Genomic DNA, 17,562 nt, shown 5'->3' with positions numbered 1-17,562 from the left:
AAATTATCAGGAAATTTCAATTCTGAAGGGAACTAATCCTTTAACATGTTTCAGAAGCACATGTGTTTACAAACAGAGCGAGCGAGTGAACGAGTGAGTGCACTACACAGTGTACTTCAAGTGTTCCTCTGTTCCTCTGTCCTCTACATCCCAGAATACCACAAGTGTTTGAAGTGTTTGAAGTGTTTGAGCTGCGGTTTCTACATTTCAGATGTCGTTTATTGAAGATGCTTATGTAAGACACTCGATTACATAACGGCAGGAACAGCAGAGGAGGATCTGAACTGAACTGAACGTCTCACGCAGAACTTTCTGGGGCTTTTCATCATCATCATCATCATCATCATCTCAATGCTGTTCTCCCATGATGCATCAGATCTGTGGGTCATAATTAATGCATTTCTAAAATAAAGCCTGTGGGCCGATTCTCAGAGAAACGAGAACTGATGAAATGATGCACCTTAAATTCAGTGCAAGTCGCTTTGGATAAAAGCGTAAATGTAAACGCATTAATGTGAACGCAAACACACCCTGAGCTCCGACCCCCTGCACAAATTCCCAAAATGAAAACTTTAGGTTCATAATGAGAAAAAACCACCGAGGCGGTTTTGGAAACGACGTGAGAGCAAATAACGACTGCTTTTTGCGGGAACGATTCCCTCCAGGCTCGATGTAAATGCCAAAACATGTTTGGAGGCCGCAGGACCGGCAGCTCTATCGAGCACGTCTCTTTCAAGCAGACGTCTGACAGATCCGTCTCTCTTTGCTCATGCTAGCGTCCAGCCGTGACCTCTCTTCAAAGCCCGCGGCATTGTTTGATGGCTCCGGTCTCTGTTTGTCCTCATCTGAGCAGCTCCTGTCAGTCCTCGGGTATTCTGGGATCCGTGTTTGGACTGTGGGACGGTTTCCTCATTAGCGTTCGCGCGTCTCCTCGGGAATCTCCGCAAACAGCTCTAACCGCGAGACTCGAGGACTATAAAAAGGTTTCTGTCACTGTCAGAGTCTCATTTATTCATGAACCATCAAAGATTCAGAGTTTCATGAGCCGCAGACGTGATTCAGATCACAGTTCAACATCCGTTTTATTATATTACTGTCAGGAATGAGTTTGTGTTCATCAAACCACACAGAAAAATAAAATATAAAGAGAAAATAATAAAATGAGATGAAGTTCACTTTCATTTGTAAAGTATTCACTGGATCATATTTACATATATACTCATATTTACAAATAAAGAAATACATTTATATTTATATGTTTTATAATTTATGTGTATACATAAGTATAAATGTGTGTGTTTATTTATTTATACATTTATAAATAAGTTATTTATTAATGTGTATTAATATAATAATATTTAAAAAATAAATAATACAACATTATTATTATTTAAAAAATATAAATGAGTATACAGGTATATTTATTTAATTATATACTGTATATATTTATTTACCTATATATTTATGTGTTTATATGTAAATATAAATGTCTGTATGTATTTATATATATATATAAATGAATAAATAAATATTTATGTTTGTATATATAAATAAAAATGTGTATATTTTATTTATGTGTATATGTGAATACAAATATTTGTGTGTATATTATATATATATATATATAAATTAATATTTATTTGTGTATAGAAATGTGTATATTTTTATTTATAAATCAATATTTATGTGTATGTTAATATAGACGTGTATATACTGTATATTAGGTATATTACGTGTATATACTTATTTAATTTATTTATGTGTATATAAATATGTTTGTGTGTATACATTTATTTATTATATATTTATGAATAAATAAATAAATAAATAAATATGTATGTATGTATGTGTAAATATAAGTGTGTATATTTTTATTTACTTACTTATAAATATTTATTTATATGCATCTGTAAATTACATATATAATTTACAGACACACACAAAAATAAATAAATAAATATATATAAATGAAAATAAATAAATAAATACATATAGATAGATAGATAGATAGATAGATAGATAGATAGATAGATAGATAGATAGATAGATAGATAGATAGATAGATAGATAGATAGATAGATAGATAGATAGATAGATAGATAGATAGATAGATATTAATAAATAAAAACAACAGAAATGCTGTTGTGTGTAAGTAAGATGACGCTCTGGATCATGGATCAATGAAGGAATGATCACCTGAAAACACACTGGGAATCTTGGACAGAAAGCTCTTGACGGTCCGGATGGGAATCCCGTTCTTTTCGTCCTGCATGCGAGCGATGATGTCTTCCATCTGAGAGCGGGAAGAGAGCGAGAGAGATCAGCTTCACAGCCTGACGTCTGGAACAATCACAGTAATTACATGCTTCATAATTAGCCTCCTATTCTGTGTAATTACGCTTAATTTCTGTGTGATTAAACATAGTGTTGTACTCACATTCACTTTCACTCGACAGCACAGACTCTAAACCTGCTCCACAGCAGCACACACACACACACACACACATCAACACTCATGACGTACACACACATTAATATTCATAACCAACACAAAGATGACTTTCTAGGGGTTTGTTCGGCTGTTTAAACTCTCACACCTCACAGCCGCTCGCAGGGCTGAAAATCCCTCTTAATCTTCCAAAACAAAATGACATTTGGGATGCTGAGAGACTCCAGGGGGGCGGAGTTAAGCCAGCAGCAGGTGTGACGCTCCGATTGGCTGGCACTCTGCCGGACGGAGCCGTTTGATTGGTTTGGCTCTCACACAAACTCACACTCCAGCCAAGAAGTGACTGAAGAAACAAACTCAATCTTGCTGTAAAGTGTTACCAATTTAACATTTGCTCTTCTGAGAAAACAACCCCATCATCTTTCATCCAGAAATGTGTCCCAATGCTTGACCAATCAGCATGCATGATGTCGTTTTGACAGCTAAACTTCTGTAATCTCCCACACTGAGATGAATGAACTCATCAGAGAGAGACCGGCGTCGGTCAGAGCGTCCGAGAGGAGAAAACAAGTCCACTCGCTCACGTCACCTGCTCTCGACCCCGAGCAGATTCTCCTCTCCATCCGAGAGCGACACACTTCAGACCGATTCACTGCGTCCAGCTGATCTACACCAGAACTCAGACCAGAGACAGCAAACGTCTCGTGACTTATAAAGCTTAAAAACTCACAATACTGATGAAAGCTGAGAGCGACTCATGATCAGACGGTCTGATGACGGACTGAAGGATCTCAGTCGAGCTCTGTGGAATAATCCAGTGTCCGGCAATCATTCAGGTGATTAATTAAGAATGAGGCTGATGAACGCTAACGGAACGAGCCGGACGTCCAGAACAACAGCAGAGGAAAAACACTGACACACAACTAACAAAAACATGTTCCAACAACGCTTTGCCAACGTTCCCACTAAGTTATGTCCAGTTTTTAAAACGTTTTTTCTTGGTTCTGCGAACGTTAAGAGAACATTCCACACAACATTATGGGAACGTTACTTTTGAATGTTCTCTAAACGTTCTGAAACAAGTAACATTTAAAAAACATTAGACAAACGTCCAATTTAAAACATTACAGAAATAAAAAACGCTCCAAGAAGTAATGTTTTTGGGCTAATGTTTTGAGAACATTATTAAACACCAGATAACTTTGAACTAACGTTCTACTGACGTTACTGGAAGAACGTTTGTCCAGAACACTGAGAGAACCTTGCCAGAACGTTCCCTGTCAGCTGGACAATCGTGTATAATTCAGAAAAACACTTTCTATATCTTTTGTTACATCCAAATCATCTCTCACTGTTTAACACGTCCGTCTAATATGAATGTTCCAGTGTTCAGCTGATGAAGCACTTCTGCAGAAACACATAAAGCATCACAGAAGAAAATGAAGCGGATGATGAATCTCCTCCAGACTCGGTTCAGAGACTCATCGGATCCCGGGAGATTGTGTTCATCAGGAATCACATTTACAAAAGCATACGTGTGATTGGTCATGTTGTGTAACACTGCAGAGGAACGCACCGCTGGAAACCAGGACCGTGATTAAAACACACGAGCATCAGATTCATCAGACTGACCGAATCATCAGGACAGAGAGTGTGTGTGTGTGTGTGTGTGAGTATTGTGTGTATATATTAAAGTTTGCGTTTCTGCCGGACTGTGAGATGTTTATAATTCAGAACTGAGTTCCAGACAAGGTCACCTACATTCTCCTGCAGACTGAACTGCTCTGCACAGGACCTGAGAGAGAACAGCAGGAGCTCGTCTGGTGAGAAACACAAGCAGTCTGATCTGATCTGATCATATTCTTCAGTAACAGAGTTAAAGTGAACTCATGGTGAATATCCCGTTTCGTTTGTAAAAGCACCTGCATTACAGTAAACTGGTGTTAAATGTTGCTTCAAGTGTTTTGATCATGTGTTTATATTGTCACTAACTGGTCAATAACATGTTTAGGAGGTTCAGGAATATCTGACCCTCACTGTCTGTGTCAATCAAATGACGCTAGAAAAACTGAACATAAGAAATTGATCTTGCATCTTACTTTTTTTGTATCATTTTTTACCATTTCAAAGTGCTTCCAGTTCCACACTTTAGATGTTCTTCTCCCAGACACCAATCAGCTCCTATCGAGGGTCTGATGTCAGCGCCGTCACGGTGAATGAGTTTCACTTTCTTCTCAAAATGACAAACTAATATTCAGAATTACAGATATCATTGAGCTCCTGATCACATCCTGATTCACAACATCCGGCTGTTCTCAGACTCTGCAGTGCTGAACACGTGTTTATCTGTTCATCTATCTTTCTTTAGTGTGTAATGTTGCTGTTTGAGCTTAAAAAAAGCATTTAAAAGTCCCTCCAGCAGGAGTCCAGCCGACCAATCAGAGCAGAGCAGCTCTCAGGGAGGCAGGGTTTAGAGAGGCCGAATCTTTGATGGAAGCGTTTCAGACACTGAGAGAAAAGAGCTGATGCTGCAGTGGATATTACGAGAGAATTAAAGTGTTTTTGACCTTGGATGAATGTAAACCTGCTGTAGGAGACGAGAAAACAACATTAGGAGCACAACAGGAACACATCACACTCCCTCACAGCACGAACCGCTCTCATCACAGTAAGCTGCACTCACAGGACCCGAGCGCTGTGCATTATGGAGAGACGGTGGGACGTTTGCAGTTCACAGGTGTAATTACCATTCAGAACCAGCCATTATCATAATATCGCTTCATTAGCCCGAGCTCACAGGAGATATTTACCGTCCATCTGAATCCACCGAGACACCATCACACTGGAAACGCTGTTAACCAACGCTGACATTCTCAAACACGGAAACACTGAGTCACATGACACAGGGACGAGGATTTTCAATCCACAAATCACCAACATTTACCATGTTTTTACTGTAGTGACACTAACCGAAACCATGGCAGAAATGAGGAATATTCATATTGAATTTTATTATATTATTAATGCAGACATTAAATGTATCAAAGGAATATAGGAGAATATAATCAGTTTTTGTGCTGGCTCTACCTGTGCTTAACATGATCCAAATATTATGGAAAACCCTGTAAAAATGAGGTTGTTAGTTTTTATTAATTCAGTCTAGTAAAAGGGAAACAACTGCAGAACTACTTCCCTTTTACTAGACTGCACTTTTCCTTCACCTCTGCAGGTGTCTGTGCCTCATTTGCTCCTCTGTTTTTATTAATTAACATAAACTTACATCTGTATCCCAGCTCAAGCTACTAGAAATGTCTAAAGGACAAAAAATTTTATATTAATTTGTGAAATGTTCAGTTGTTTGTCATGTTCTGATGATGAAACCACAATTAACCATCTGCTTTCTACAGTTTTCACTGGAAAGAAATAAAGATTTATGATCATTATCCATATTGTGTTTTTTTTGGCCCTACTATATTTGCATTGTTTACTCACATCTTCAGAAAGATGTTTTACATTATTGAAATGTTTTTATATCTGGATCTGTGTGTTGTTGTTTCCAGCTGATCTTCTGATGTGATGAAAATAATCAGACATAAAGATAACGGCTCGTCTCCACTGTGAACGAGAGATTTCAGATGATGACACACACCTCATGACACAAAACACACTCGATTCATCAGGTCTGTGGTTGCTTACATTGGACAATTAAGCTCAATTCAAATACTCATGACTGGAACGTAAATGAATAAATAAATTCCCATTGCTGGAATGCAAATAAATAAATGTATAAATAAAATAGTATTTATACATTGTGGTAGTGCTTTTGTACTGGTTTAAAGCATTAGTTCACTCTCAAATGAAAATGATCCCAAGCTTTACTCACTCTAGGTGTATATGACTTTCTTCTTCTTTCAGGTTAATAAAGTCCTGAAGCGAAGCGACGCGTTTGTGTAAGAAAAATATCAATATTTAACAAGTTATGAAGTAAAATATCTAACTTACGCCAGACCTTGGGGTAATTTTCATTTTAAAGTGAATTAATCCTTTAATTTTTGCTCATTTAAAATAAAATAAATAAATACATATTACTGGATTGTCAATTAATTAATTATGCATTATGGTAGTGTTGTTAATTAGTTTAATTTGCACTCATTTAAAAATATACATAAATAAATTCCTATTACTGGAATGCAAATAAATGAATAAATAAAAAATATAATTTAGTATTTATAAGCTGTGGTTGTGCTTTTGAACAAGTTTAATTTATGCTCATTTAAAAAACATATAATAATAATCAACAAACTTACAAATAAAGTTTAATTTTACTCAAATTTGCTTAATTAACGAACAGAATGTCACAACACAACACATCTTAATGGTCCAAAAACCACACTTCATTGTCATTATGGGAAACAGTCGACTGTCCTGAGACTGAGAGATGCTTTCTGATTGGAGGAGGCAGCTGTCAGCGGTTGTCAAGGGCAACAGGATGCATTTCTATTTTTAAGTGAGGTGAGTGTGAGGTGCAGCACGTGCCTTCAGGCTCTCACACACACACACACACACACACACAGACACACACACACACACACACACACACACACACACTCACACACACACACACACACACGACTAGCGTTAGTTCATATCACTGCTGTAAACCTCATTATATTAATGTGTTAATTAACCCTAACCTTCTCAAAATGAAACTATATTATCGTCCAGCTCTAATCATGAAGATATTAAGATATTAACAACATTAACATCATGATTTCTGTAAATCTGTTGTTTGTTCATAAGATAAATACTTGTAATCGTTCATTAGTGTAACTGAACGCATTAAAACTGAACTCAGAGTCTGACTGTGTGTTAGAAACGATAAATCTTCTCTTCAACGGATTATTTAAGATCGGATCGTCTTTGTTCCAACTTCTCATTGATTTATGAGTGATTATTGATTAATTATTAGGATGTGAACAAATGAAAATCAAGAGCAAATAAACCAAAACTGCTTCAACAAAATCTGATCTGTCCATTTACTGAAAATCAACCCCGAGATCATCACAGATCACGGTTATCAGACGCTTCTGATTCTGACGCTTTACACATTTTCTCTCTTTCTCTGTTTTCTTGACGGCACAGTGTGATGCATGCTGGGTAATCCGCTGAGAGAATGAAGAGAAATGCAAATGTCAGAACAGAAGATGATACCCACAGTCCCACGACAGTAATCACACACACACACACACACACACACACACACACACACACACACACGCTCTTTTACTTGTGCATGTGTGTGTTTCTATAAGCTCAGTTTTGAGCCTCTATAAACAGCAGTGACTCAGCAGTCTCACACACACACACACACACACACACACACACACACACACACACACACACACACACACACACACACACACACACTTCAGTTCGTAACACACTCAGTGTGGTTTATCATTGATTTCAATGCACAGTTAAAGTCAGTCAAAACAAAGCGAATATAACATTTCTCGTCGTCCGTCACCTGACCATAACCCCGGTTCAGCCATAATAAAATCATCCAAACCCCAGTAATAATTAATATACAACAATGTGACTGTGGGAAGCGGCGAGCGATCGCTGCATTCATCACCTGAGACGACGTGTACCTGCTTCATCAAAGAGCATCAGTGCCGTAACGGCCTTTAATTGGCTGCTTCTGCTCTTCTGATTGAATATGCATGTCTGTCTTTGTGTTGGAGTGGCAATAAAAACATCCTCGTTTGATGCATTATTTCGCCAGCTGAGGTATTGATTATGAGCTTTTCAAAGCAATCGGGAGAAACGTTCCCAGCACAAATCGATTCAGATTCCCAGGAAAAACAGATGAAATCAGTTCAGTCAGATCTCTCGAGCGGAGGAAACAGTCAAGGATACGATGATGTTTGAAAGGAGAGTCTTTTGATTGAGAGAATAAAGTAATACTGTAGGTAAATCTGACGCTGCTCTCGCACACTAAACAGGATGGATGATATATGAATTAATATTTCAACTATACTGCGAAGTAAACTGTGATTTTCACAGAAAAGAAGTGATTTAGACAACATGAACAGACTCGTTGTTCCTCAACCGTTTGACAGAGCGATCTGATTTCTGTGCGCTTCAGGTGTAAATCAGAAGATTAGAGCGCTAAAGCGTTTTTTAATCCATTAACACCTGACATTAATCTAAGAAGAGCTCTGGACTGGAATCTATTTAATTATAATGAATGCAATCTCTGAAAATCAATCAGCATTTTCCAGCGTTGGCGGAGGGTAAATCTGAGCTCAGCTGATGCATGATGGGACTGAAACGACACGTGAACATGAGCATCATCTGTCATCAGCATTCAAACACAGAACATTAAACTCACTGATCAGACCATTGATCCAGTGTTGGTTTAGTTTAGTAAGCTTTTATTGTCCCCTTCAGGGCAGATTTCAGCCGTTCCTGATCTTTAAAGCGTTAAGAGAGCAACACTCGGATCTGAAGACGCGCCGGTCACTGTGTGAAGGTCAAGAGATCTGAACCCGTGAGTCTGTCCGCTGAGACTACAAAGACACGATTAAGACGAGGACGTCAGACCGCAGGAGGATTAGACAGAAACACACACGGACGAGGACAGACACTTCATTTTACTCAAATTATTTCCTTCCTTCGTCTTGTTCTCCATCACAAACACCGGAAAATTCTCAGCAAGTTTGTGCTTAAAACAAGAACAAATACACACGGGTTCCCTCGACCGAAAGCCAATGGCAGAAAATAAGCTCTGTGTTTATGGGTTATGACACTTACACGGTTTGTCTATCAAGATAATCTTTACAAGTGAACGACATTTATAGATTTTGAAGCCTAAATAAAGTGTTCAGATATAAAAGGCTAACAGCAAACGGACTACAGCACACCATGGGCGCAGATCAACGTCACCACCAAACTTCCTCAAACTTTATTTAGAAAACATGCTCGCTGATTATGATCTGCGCTGTGTATGAATACTTTTCCACTTTTTCATGAGAAATGCTGTCCAAATGTCCCGTTTTTAATGATGACGTCTAAAGTCCCCGCTGAAGGAAGTAGTCCCTATTAGCACTTTGTTAGCAACCGCCGATTTTAAGACACAGTAAAGGTTTAAAAACACAAGTGGGTTATAACTGGTATGTTTTATGTCATAGATCAAAACCTGAAAGTATTTAGAGGCTTGTTAACCACAGACCTTATTTCAGACCTTATTTCATAGAACCGGAACCGGAAGTCCTAAAAACTCACTTCCGGGTTTAGCCTACAAAAATGCGTCACCCCTGAGGAACTCTATTTGCTCTTGTTTTAAGCACAAACTTGCTCAATTTCTTTTCAGAAAACATGATTTAATATCGTAATGTAAATTTATCTTGTTTTAAGAATTTTTTCGATATTTGTACTGGAAAATGAGACAAAAATCACTCATTAATGCAAAAACGATGATTTATTTTATAAGCTGACAGAATCTGCCTGTAATTTATTCAGATTTTTGTTTTTGTTTTTGAAAGAAGTCTCTTTATGCTCATCAAATCTACATTTATTTGATCAAAAATGCAGCAATATTGTGAAATGTTATTAAAAATCATCATATCAGAATGATTTCTGAAGGATCATGTGACACTGAAGACTGGAGTATTGATGCTGAAAATTCAGCTTTGATCACAGGAATAAATTACACTTTACTACTATATATATTCACATAGATATACATTGGAATAATATTTTACAGTATTTTTGATCAAATAAACAGCTTTGGTGAGCAGAAGAGACTCTACTGTAGAATATCTAAAGAGAATCACACACAAAGTCAATCTAGTGGTGATGAGAAGGGCAAAACCTGAAGGGCAAAATCATATTTTTCTGTTGATTTTGGTGTGAAAATGTGAGACTCGTAGTCTTGTGGAAGTGCCGTGTGTCCTGATTTAACTAATCGGATGCAACTACTTTCATATTTGCCTCTTGGGACATTATGAATTTGAAAATGAAGCCGTGTCAGTAATCTCCCGTTACTGAATAAATCATGAAGCTCAGTCACAATCCTCTCAGAAAACAAGACCTGCGCGACAAACCTGTGAGAACCTCTTCAAGAAAGAGTCCGTCTAAACCAGGCCAAGAAAACTCTCCTGTCATGTTCAGCTGAAGGACGAAAGTCAAACCGTTTGAGTGAACGATGACAGATCTGTCATTTCTAACACATGAACACATACTGCAGATCGCAGAACTATTCAGCAGCTCCTCTCTTCCCAGTCTGTCAGTAACGCTCTGTTTACTTCCTGTCTCTATGAAGCCCCTCCTTCTGAAAAGCACAATGTGCTCTGATTGGTCGGCTGGAGCAGTGTGTTGTGATTGGTGTTTGGGAAATGCCCCGCCCCTTACCATAACCGCCAGTTTCAACACAATACTAACTAACTCAACCAGGCCCCGCCCCTTTATTCTGCGCATTAATTATTTAAATGAGGAATATTGTGAAGAAAACACTGACACTGATATAGAGAAGAACTCAAACAGCAGCATCACACACTGAAGACAGATGAGGACGGAGAAAAGCGGTCTTTGCCGCTAACAATAAAGTTACTGTTCCAGACTCGAGGTTGTGCAGAAATAATCCCACCGGATCAGCTCCGCTCCAGCATCCTGCAGCTACAAATAGCCGTAAGTCGCTCTGGGAAATGCGTTTGTTAAATGGCAACTAAGTGAATCCCAGAGGAAAGTTGTCACTCTCTCATGAGCACCAAAATAGCTGATTGGCATTCAGTGAGGAGATCGTCGACAGGCACGTCCAGGAGCAGAAACTCCTATTAACTACTTCAGGACGTGATATTTAAGCCGAGCGGAACCGGGTTTAGCTCGAGGCGACATCTAATAACATATAATTATTTTCTAATAAATCACTCACCTCGACAGGTCTGACATTTAAAAACACACGAGTTCAATAATTTAACAATATTTTTCTTACAAGAATATAAAAAATATAGCAATTATATAAGCTCTTTCAGACACAATATCTAAAAAAAAGTGAAATTTCTAAATGAAACTGTGGCCTAATATCATTTAGCTCAGAACAAATGACTTTAAACCCAAATAAAGATCTCTACTGAAGACACAGACGAACTACAAGAAACAACAACTGCACATGAAAAGAGGTCAGACGAGATTCAGTTCAGGAGAAGAGCGATGGACTGATGATGATGATGATGATGATGTCACTGCTGAGGATGTATAATAATAATAATATATAATTAGAGTAATTTAGGGTCATGAGCACCAGACACTTGATCACCGTCCTCTAAACTCTTTCAGTGACTCGAGCGCTGATCCCAGATCTGACGGCCGGGAAACACATGATGAATGTAAAGAATAAAATACAACTATAACATCATCAGTTCAACTTTTAAAAATCATCAAATTCAATATAAACAGAATTTAGCCACATCATCATCATCATCATCGTCCTCAAAAAGCATTTTAACATCACAAATCTTTTGTTCACTTTTGTACAGAAATCAGTGTGTTCCACTTCATTTAGTCATTCAGGAATAACGGATCTAATGTAGTTCAGCGCGACAGACGCTGAGTGATGTCGCAAGTTATAATTCGTCCGATATAAACTCACAATTGCAAGAAAAAAGTCAGAATTGTGAGATAAGAAGTCGCAACTAGTTTGATGACAAACTGTGATGTTGGCTTGACAAAGCCTCGCCTGAGAGAATAACACGTGCCGTTTGAAGAGTTTACTCAGGAATCAATCAAATGTTATTAAAATGTTATAACAATGCTAACATGCTATAACATGATGCCAGCATGTTGTTAACATGATTTAACACACTGTTAGCTTGTTTCTATTAGAGATGCACCGATACCATTTTTTAAGGACCAAGTACGAGTACCGATTCTTTTTTTCTAGTACTCGCTGATACCGATGTCTAAACATCTATTCCTTTCTCCCTCTCTCTCTTTTTTTTTTTTTTTTTTAGTGATGTTGCAGTTTTCCAGCACTAATGAATGTAGGACGGCTTCTTTATTATTACTCTAATGAAAAAAGTAATAATTTTTATGCGCTTGTCAAAGGTTTTTTTCACAAGATGTAATATAAGTCTAAGGTGTCTCCTGAATGTGTCTGTGAAGTTTCAGCTCAAAATACCCCATAGATTTTTTTTAATAATTTTTTTTTAACTGGGCATCATTAGAAATGCACCGATTCAGGCTGCGGCCCCTTTAAATCTCGCGCTCTCCGCCCCCTCCCGAGCTCTCGACTCTATCACTGCATAAACAAAGTTCACACAGCTAATATAACCCTCAAAATGGATCTTTTCAAAGTGTTCATCATGCAGCATGTCTAATCGCGTAAGTACAGTATTTATTTGGATGTTTACATTTGATTCTGTATGAGTTTGATAGCGCTCCGTGGCTAACGGCTAATGCTACACTGTTGGAGAGATTTATAAAGAATGAAGTTTTGTTTATGAATTATACAGACTGCAAGTGTTTAAAAATGAAAATAGCGACGGCTCTTGTCTCCGTGAATACAGTAAGAAACGATGGTAACTTTAACCACATTTAACAGTACATTAGCAACATGCTAACGAAACATTTAGAAAGACAATTTACAAATATCACTAAAAATATCATGATATCATGGATCATGTCAGTTATTATCGCTCCATCTGCCATTTTTCCCTATTGTTCTTGCTTGCTTACCTAGTCTGATGATTCAGCTGTGCACAGATCCAGACGTTAATACTGGCTGCCCTTGTCTAATGCCTTGAACATGGGCTGGCATATGCAAATATTGGGGGCGTACATATTAATGATCCTGACTGTTACGCAACAGTCGGTGTTATGTTGAGATTCGCCTGTTCTTCTTTTAACAAATGAGATTTACATAAGAAGGAGGAAACAATGGAGTTTGAGACTCACTGTATGTCATTTCCATGTACTGAACTCGTTATTCAACTATGCCGAGATAAATTCAATTTTTGATTCGATGGCACCTTTAAAGAGCACAAATTTCACAGTGTCCAATAACCTTCAAAGGGCATAATTACCAATATATATAATTGTTGTTATATAAAAAGAAATTTACAAACAAATTACAAACAATACAACAAATACTATAGTGTTTTTGAACCATAGTACAGTAAATTGTAGTATACTGTATATATTATAGTATTTACAACACTTTGTTAATGAATCCTTCAGCATACTGTAGTGTTAACTACAGTAAACTGATAAACTGTAATAAATACTGTAGTATACTTTAGTTTTTACTGCAGTATACTGTAGTGTATATTGTAGTATAATGTACCGTATAGATTAAAGAAAACTGAGTACAGTATTGGGTAATTTGATTATATTACTATAGTTGTTATATTATCACAGCAACTATAGAATTACCACAACAAATTCATTCAAGTACTTTACTATAGTATGGTTCAAAAACACTACAGTATTAATATAAATTACTATAGTATTTTTTCACCTGGGTTAGTATGTTGCTAGGATTTCACACATTGTTAGCATGTTTCTGCATGTTGACAGAGAGACGGACGGTCTATGGGATTTTTCGTAGATTTGATCGTCCGCTTTACGAAACTCTAAGTCGGATCAGAAAGCGACCCGCGTCAGAAGAGTCTGAAGGTCTGAGCCGGGTTTAGCGGTTCGGGTCGCACTCATTTGATAATTTTGGTCTCAGAAGAAGCTGCAGCTTCAACTGGATTTCTCAAAACAACATAATTACCTTTTTTATTCCGAGTTGGAAACAAGCTTCCATACTTTCTTGTAACGCAATGACGTAATAAATATATCCGAGGCTTGACTGAGAACGGACGCTCAGAGTTCTGACCAGAGCTGCACAAACCACCTACAGACACGCTCCGCTCCGCTCCGATCTCCAACACACAGCGTCAGCCGTCAGCACTCCAATGTCCGAACATCATCCCGCAGGGAAACGCTCCTGTTGGACGACCAGTGAGTGACCGAAAGCTTTGACCGGAGCGGAACAGGAGCGACACGAGCCAGAGGCCTTTTCCAAACCCAACCCGAATCACATCCACACTCTGGGAATGTTGTGTGCCGGTCAACATCCCTCCATCTCCTCAGTGTCCCAAACATCACCTGCAAACTCCAGCTCTCCACGAGTCAAAACCAGAGGGATTTCAAAGCACACTTCTGTTTTCTGACCGATCTAAAGACGGCCGATTGAACGGGATCGCTCATGTTGTGATTCAGGAGATTATGGATCTGCTGTACTTACTTTCCTGTAGACCAGCATGTTGGGAGATTCATCAGCCACTCCATTACTGCTCTGACCACACGAGCCCGGCTGCGCCATACTCGACCGGACCTCGACCGGAGCCGGACACTGCTGGAGAGAGAGAGAGAGGGGGGGGGGAGAGTGAGTGAGGAGGGATGGATGGATGGATGGATGGATGGATTAGATAGATAGATAGATAGATAGATAGATAGATAGATAGATAGATAGATAGATAGATAGATAGATAGATAGATAGATAGGATCTTTAGGGATGCTGTGAGGAATGAAGCAGGAAAATCACAGCGCTTCATGAAACACATTCGGATCGCGTGGTTCAGTAATACCTTCACATCAACACTCACTCTCTCTCTCACACACACACACACACACACACTCACTCGACACGAGCACACGCGGCCTGGAGATGATTGAGGATGAAGGACTGATGCAGGATGAGAGGAAGGTGTTTCAGTGATCGCGCGTCACGCGTCGAATAAACACACATTTACTCACACAATCGCGCGCGTGTCGCTCCTCGTCCGCGTGGGTTCGCGCAGGGCAGTCCGTCAGCTGGCGGTCGAGGCGGAGGGGCAGTTATTCATTGGAAACGGTGAGTTATTTGCCCCTCGGTATGACAACTATCGCTTTCCTCTCCTCCAGTCCAGCGAGCGGCGGCGCGCAAATCTCACAACTGGAGCGTGAACGCGCAGGGATCAGCGGCCAATCACACGCGCGCTCATGCACGCGAGAGAAAAGAGCTGCTGCGTTCATTTCATCAGCGAGTTTTAGCGATTATTCTGCGCTGGACTGTGTCATTTATCAATTCTTTACACCATAGGCCTATGCATGTGAAAGCATATGCCAGATTTGTATTTTTATGTATTATTTTCCTTCCTTATTCATTTTATCTCTCTTTAAAGTTGACTTTCATATGATGGTATTTATTTTTGCTTTGCTAAAGCGCGTTGTGTATGAAAAATGCTCAATATCTTGTTTTGCCTGTGAACGGGGACACCGGGGCTAGTTGTCACACTCCAGTGAATATTGTGTTTTTATTTCTGAAAGGCAAATTCTGGGTCTTAAAGCACAAAATATTTCATGAAGCAGCCAAATGTAACCCTAACATGAAATGTAATTTAACATTTAAAACACATGTGAAACACATTTATGAAAAATACTCTTGTTGATAATATTGGATTCTAGGACAAAAAGCACAAACATTATTCTAGAAAGTCAAGACTTAATATCTTCAGTCATTCTGCAGTAAATGTAAGAATGTTTAGATATTTGAACTGGAAAACAAGACAGAAATGCAGAGAAAGAACATCATTTTTGCAGTGTAGATGTTCAGTAAACCTCTTTATAGACACTGTTTTGAAAACATGCAGAATGAATTGTTCAGTATTATATAACTCAGTCTGATGTGATATAACAGAGCGCAGCAATCCTCTAATTTCATATATTAGAAGCAGCGAGTCTAATCAAACTGTTTTATTGCAATAAAAGGGTGAGAAACTGCGGCGGATAATGAATCCCTGCGGGAGATATGAATTATGATACAAAGTCAAAAACTATGATCAAACCCTAACAAAAGTCAAAACTTTGACACAAAAGGCAAAATTATGACATATTAAGTAATAATTATGATGTACCAAGTCATAATTTTGACTTTTTGTCTCATAATTGTGATTTACCAAAGCACAAATGTGTTTCCACGGTTCAATCTTCAAACACACTTTAACACAGAAGAGTCTCACTAAAGCCAACACTAAAAGTGCTTAGTGAGATGATTTGCAGATCAATAATGTTCCAGAAATAACCTTTATCAGGCCGTGTGCGTATGAATGTTGATTTCTCTGCACTCACAGCGTTTCTGACATTTCCTGCTCTCAGGTGACGCTCATTAGCTTCATGTACGAGATGATTGAGTCTCATTAGCAGAAGTCAGTCAATATCTGCCTGTGGCGTCTGCAGATTCAGACTTTACTCGTCCATCAGATCCTGCAGCGTCTGCAGAATGTAATTCTATTAGTGACAGGAGAGAACAATCAATGCAGATGATTTATGATAGTTATCGGTACATATGTGAACGGGGCGAGCTGTCATTCATTCTGTTACTCCGGTGAATAATTCTCAGGCTGGGTTATTTTTAAAGGTCAAATTTCATGTAAAGTCTTGACCAAAACAAAAGAAAAAAAAAAAAAAAAATACTCATAGCGGGGCATGTTGTCACAATGGAAACAACCAAAATAACAACCTATTATCATAATTTTAGTAGAATTTAATCTGTGAAACAGCTATAATGAAGCACAGGATAATGAACAAGATAACACAAAAATTTGTAATTAAGAAAAATAAAAGAAACTCCATTATAGATGATTCTTGTTTTCAGGAAGGTTTAATTGTGTTTCCTTTATTGTCTGAGATCTTAATATTTTATTTTTCTTCTATTTTTAAGTTAATTTTTTTCTAAATGTTCACTTTAATAACCCTAACCCTTATGTGCAAGCTTTAATTTATTTTTGAGTTGTAGTAAACATATATTTCACTTAGCAGTCAAGGCAAAGTTAAGTTTAAGTTGTTTATGCCATATTATATTTTAAATTTATTTTGGCTTTACTTCAGTTACCGAAAACAATTTTTAATAGTAGCAAGTAGTTAACAATAACAAACTTACAGAAATATATGAATATATCAAATATATGACAGAAATCAAATATGACAGAGAGATGTTAGTTTGGACGATCAAACTAATTTTAGATATAAATATCCTAATATCTGCTGCAGAAAGTGTTTGTGTAGCTGGATTTAAAGTGACAAA

The 17,562-nt window shown here is 38.0% G+C and overlaps 1 protein-coding gene across 7 annotated transcripts in view; it reads right to left on the bottom strand.

The window, feature by feature from the left end:
* Positions 1 to 17,562, bottom strand: part of rgs7b (regulator of G protein signaling 7b) — a 31,250-nt gene that overhangs the window by 13,006 nt on the left and 682 nt on the right. For 4 of the 7 annotated variants that reach the window (XM_067370127.1, XM_067370131.1, XM_067370124.1 and 1 more), the window contains exons 1-3: positions 16,608 to 17,562; positions 14,742 to 14,852; positions 2,197 to 2,293 (exon numbers count right to left, since the gene is read on the bottom strand). The exon at positions 16,608 to 17,562 is cut by the window's right edge and continues 682 nt beyond it. In XM_067370127.1, coding sequence (XP_067226228.1) covers positions 2,197 to 2,293; positions 14,742 to 14,852; positions 16,608 to 16,676 — 277 coding nt within the window. In that variant the 5' untranslated portion in view covers positions 16,677 to 17,562. The other 3 variants (XM_067370125.1, XM_067370128.1, XM_067370129.1) reach the window with 3 other exon arrangements.

The sequence above is a fragment of the Chanodichthys erythropterus genome, chromosome 19 (genome assembly GCF_024489055.1).
Source record: "Chanodichthys erythropterus isolate Z2021 chromosome 19, ASM2448905v1, whole genome shotgun sequence".
Lineage (NCBI taxonomy): Eukaryota > Metazoa > Chordata > Actinopteri > Cypriniformes > Xenocyprididae > Chanodichthys > Chanodichthys erythropterus.
This window is presented reverse-complemented; position numbering and strand designations above follow the sequence as displayed.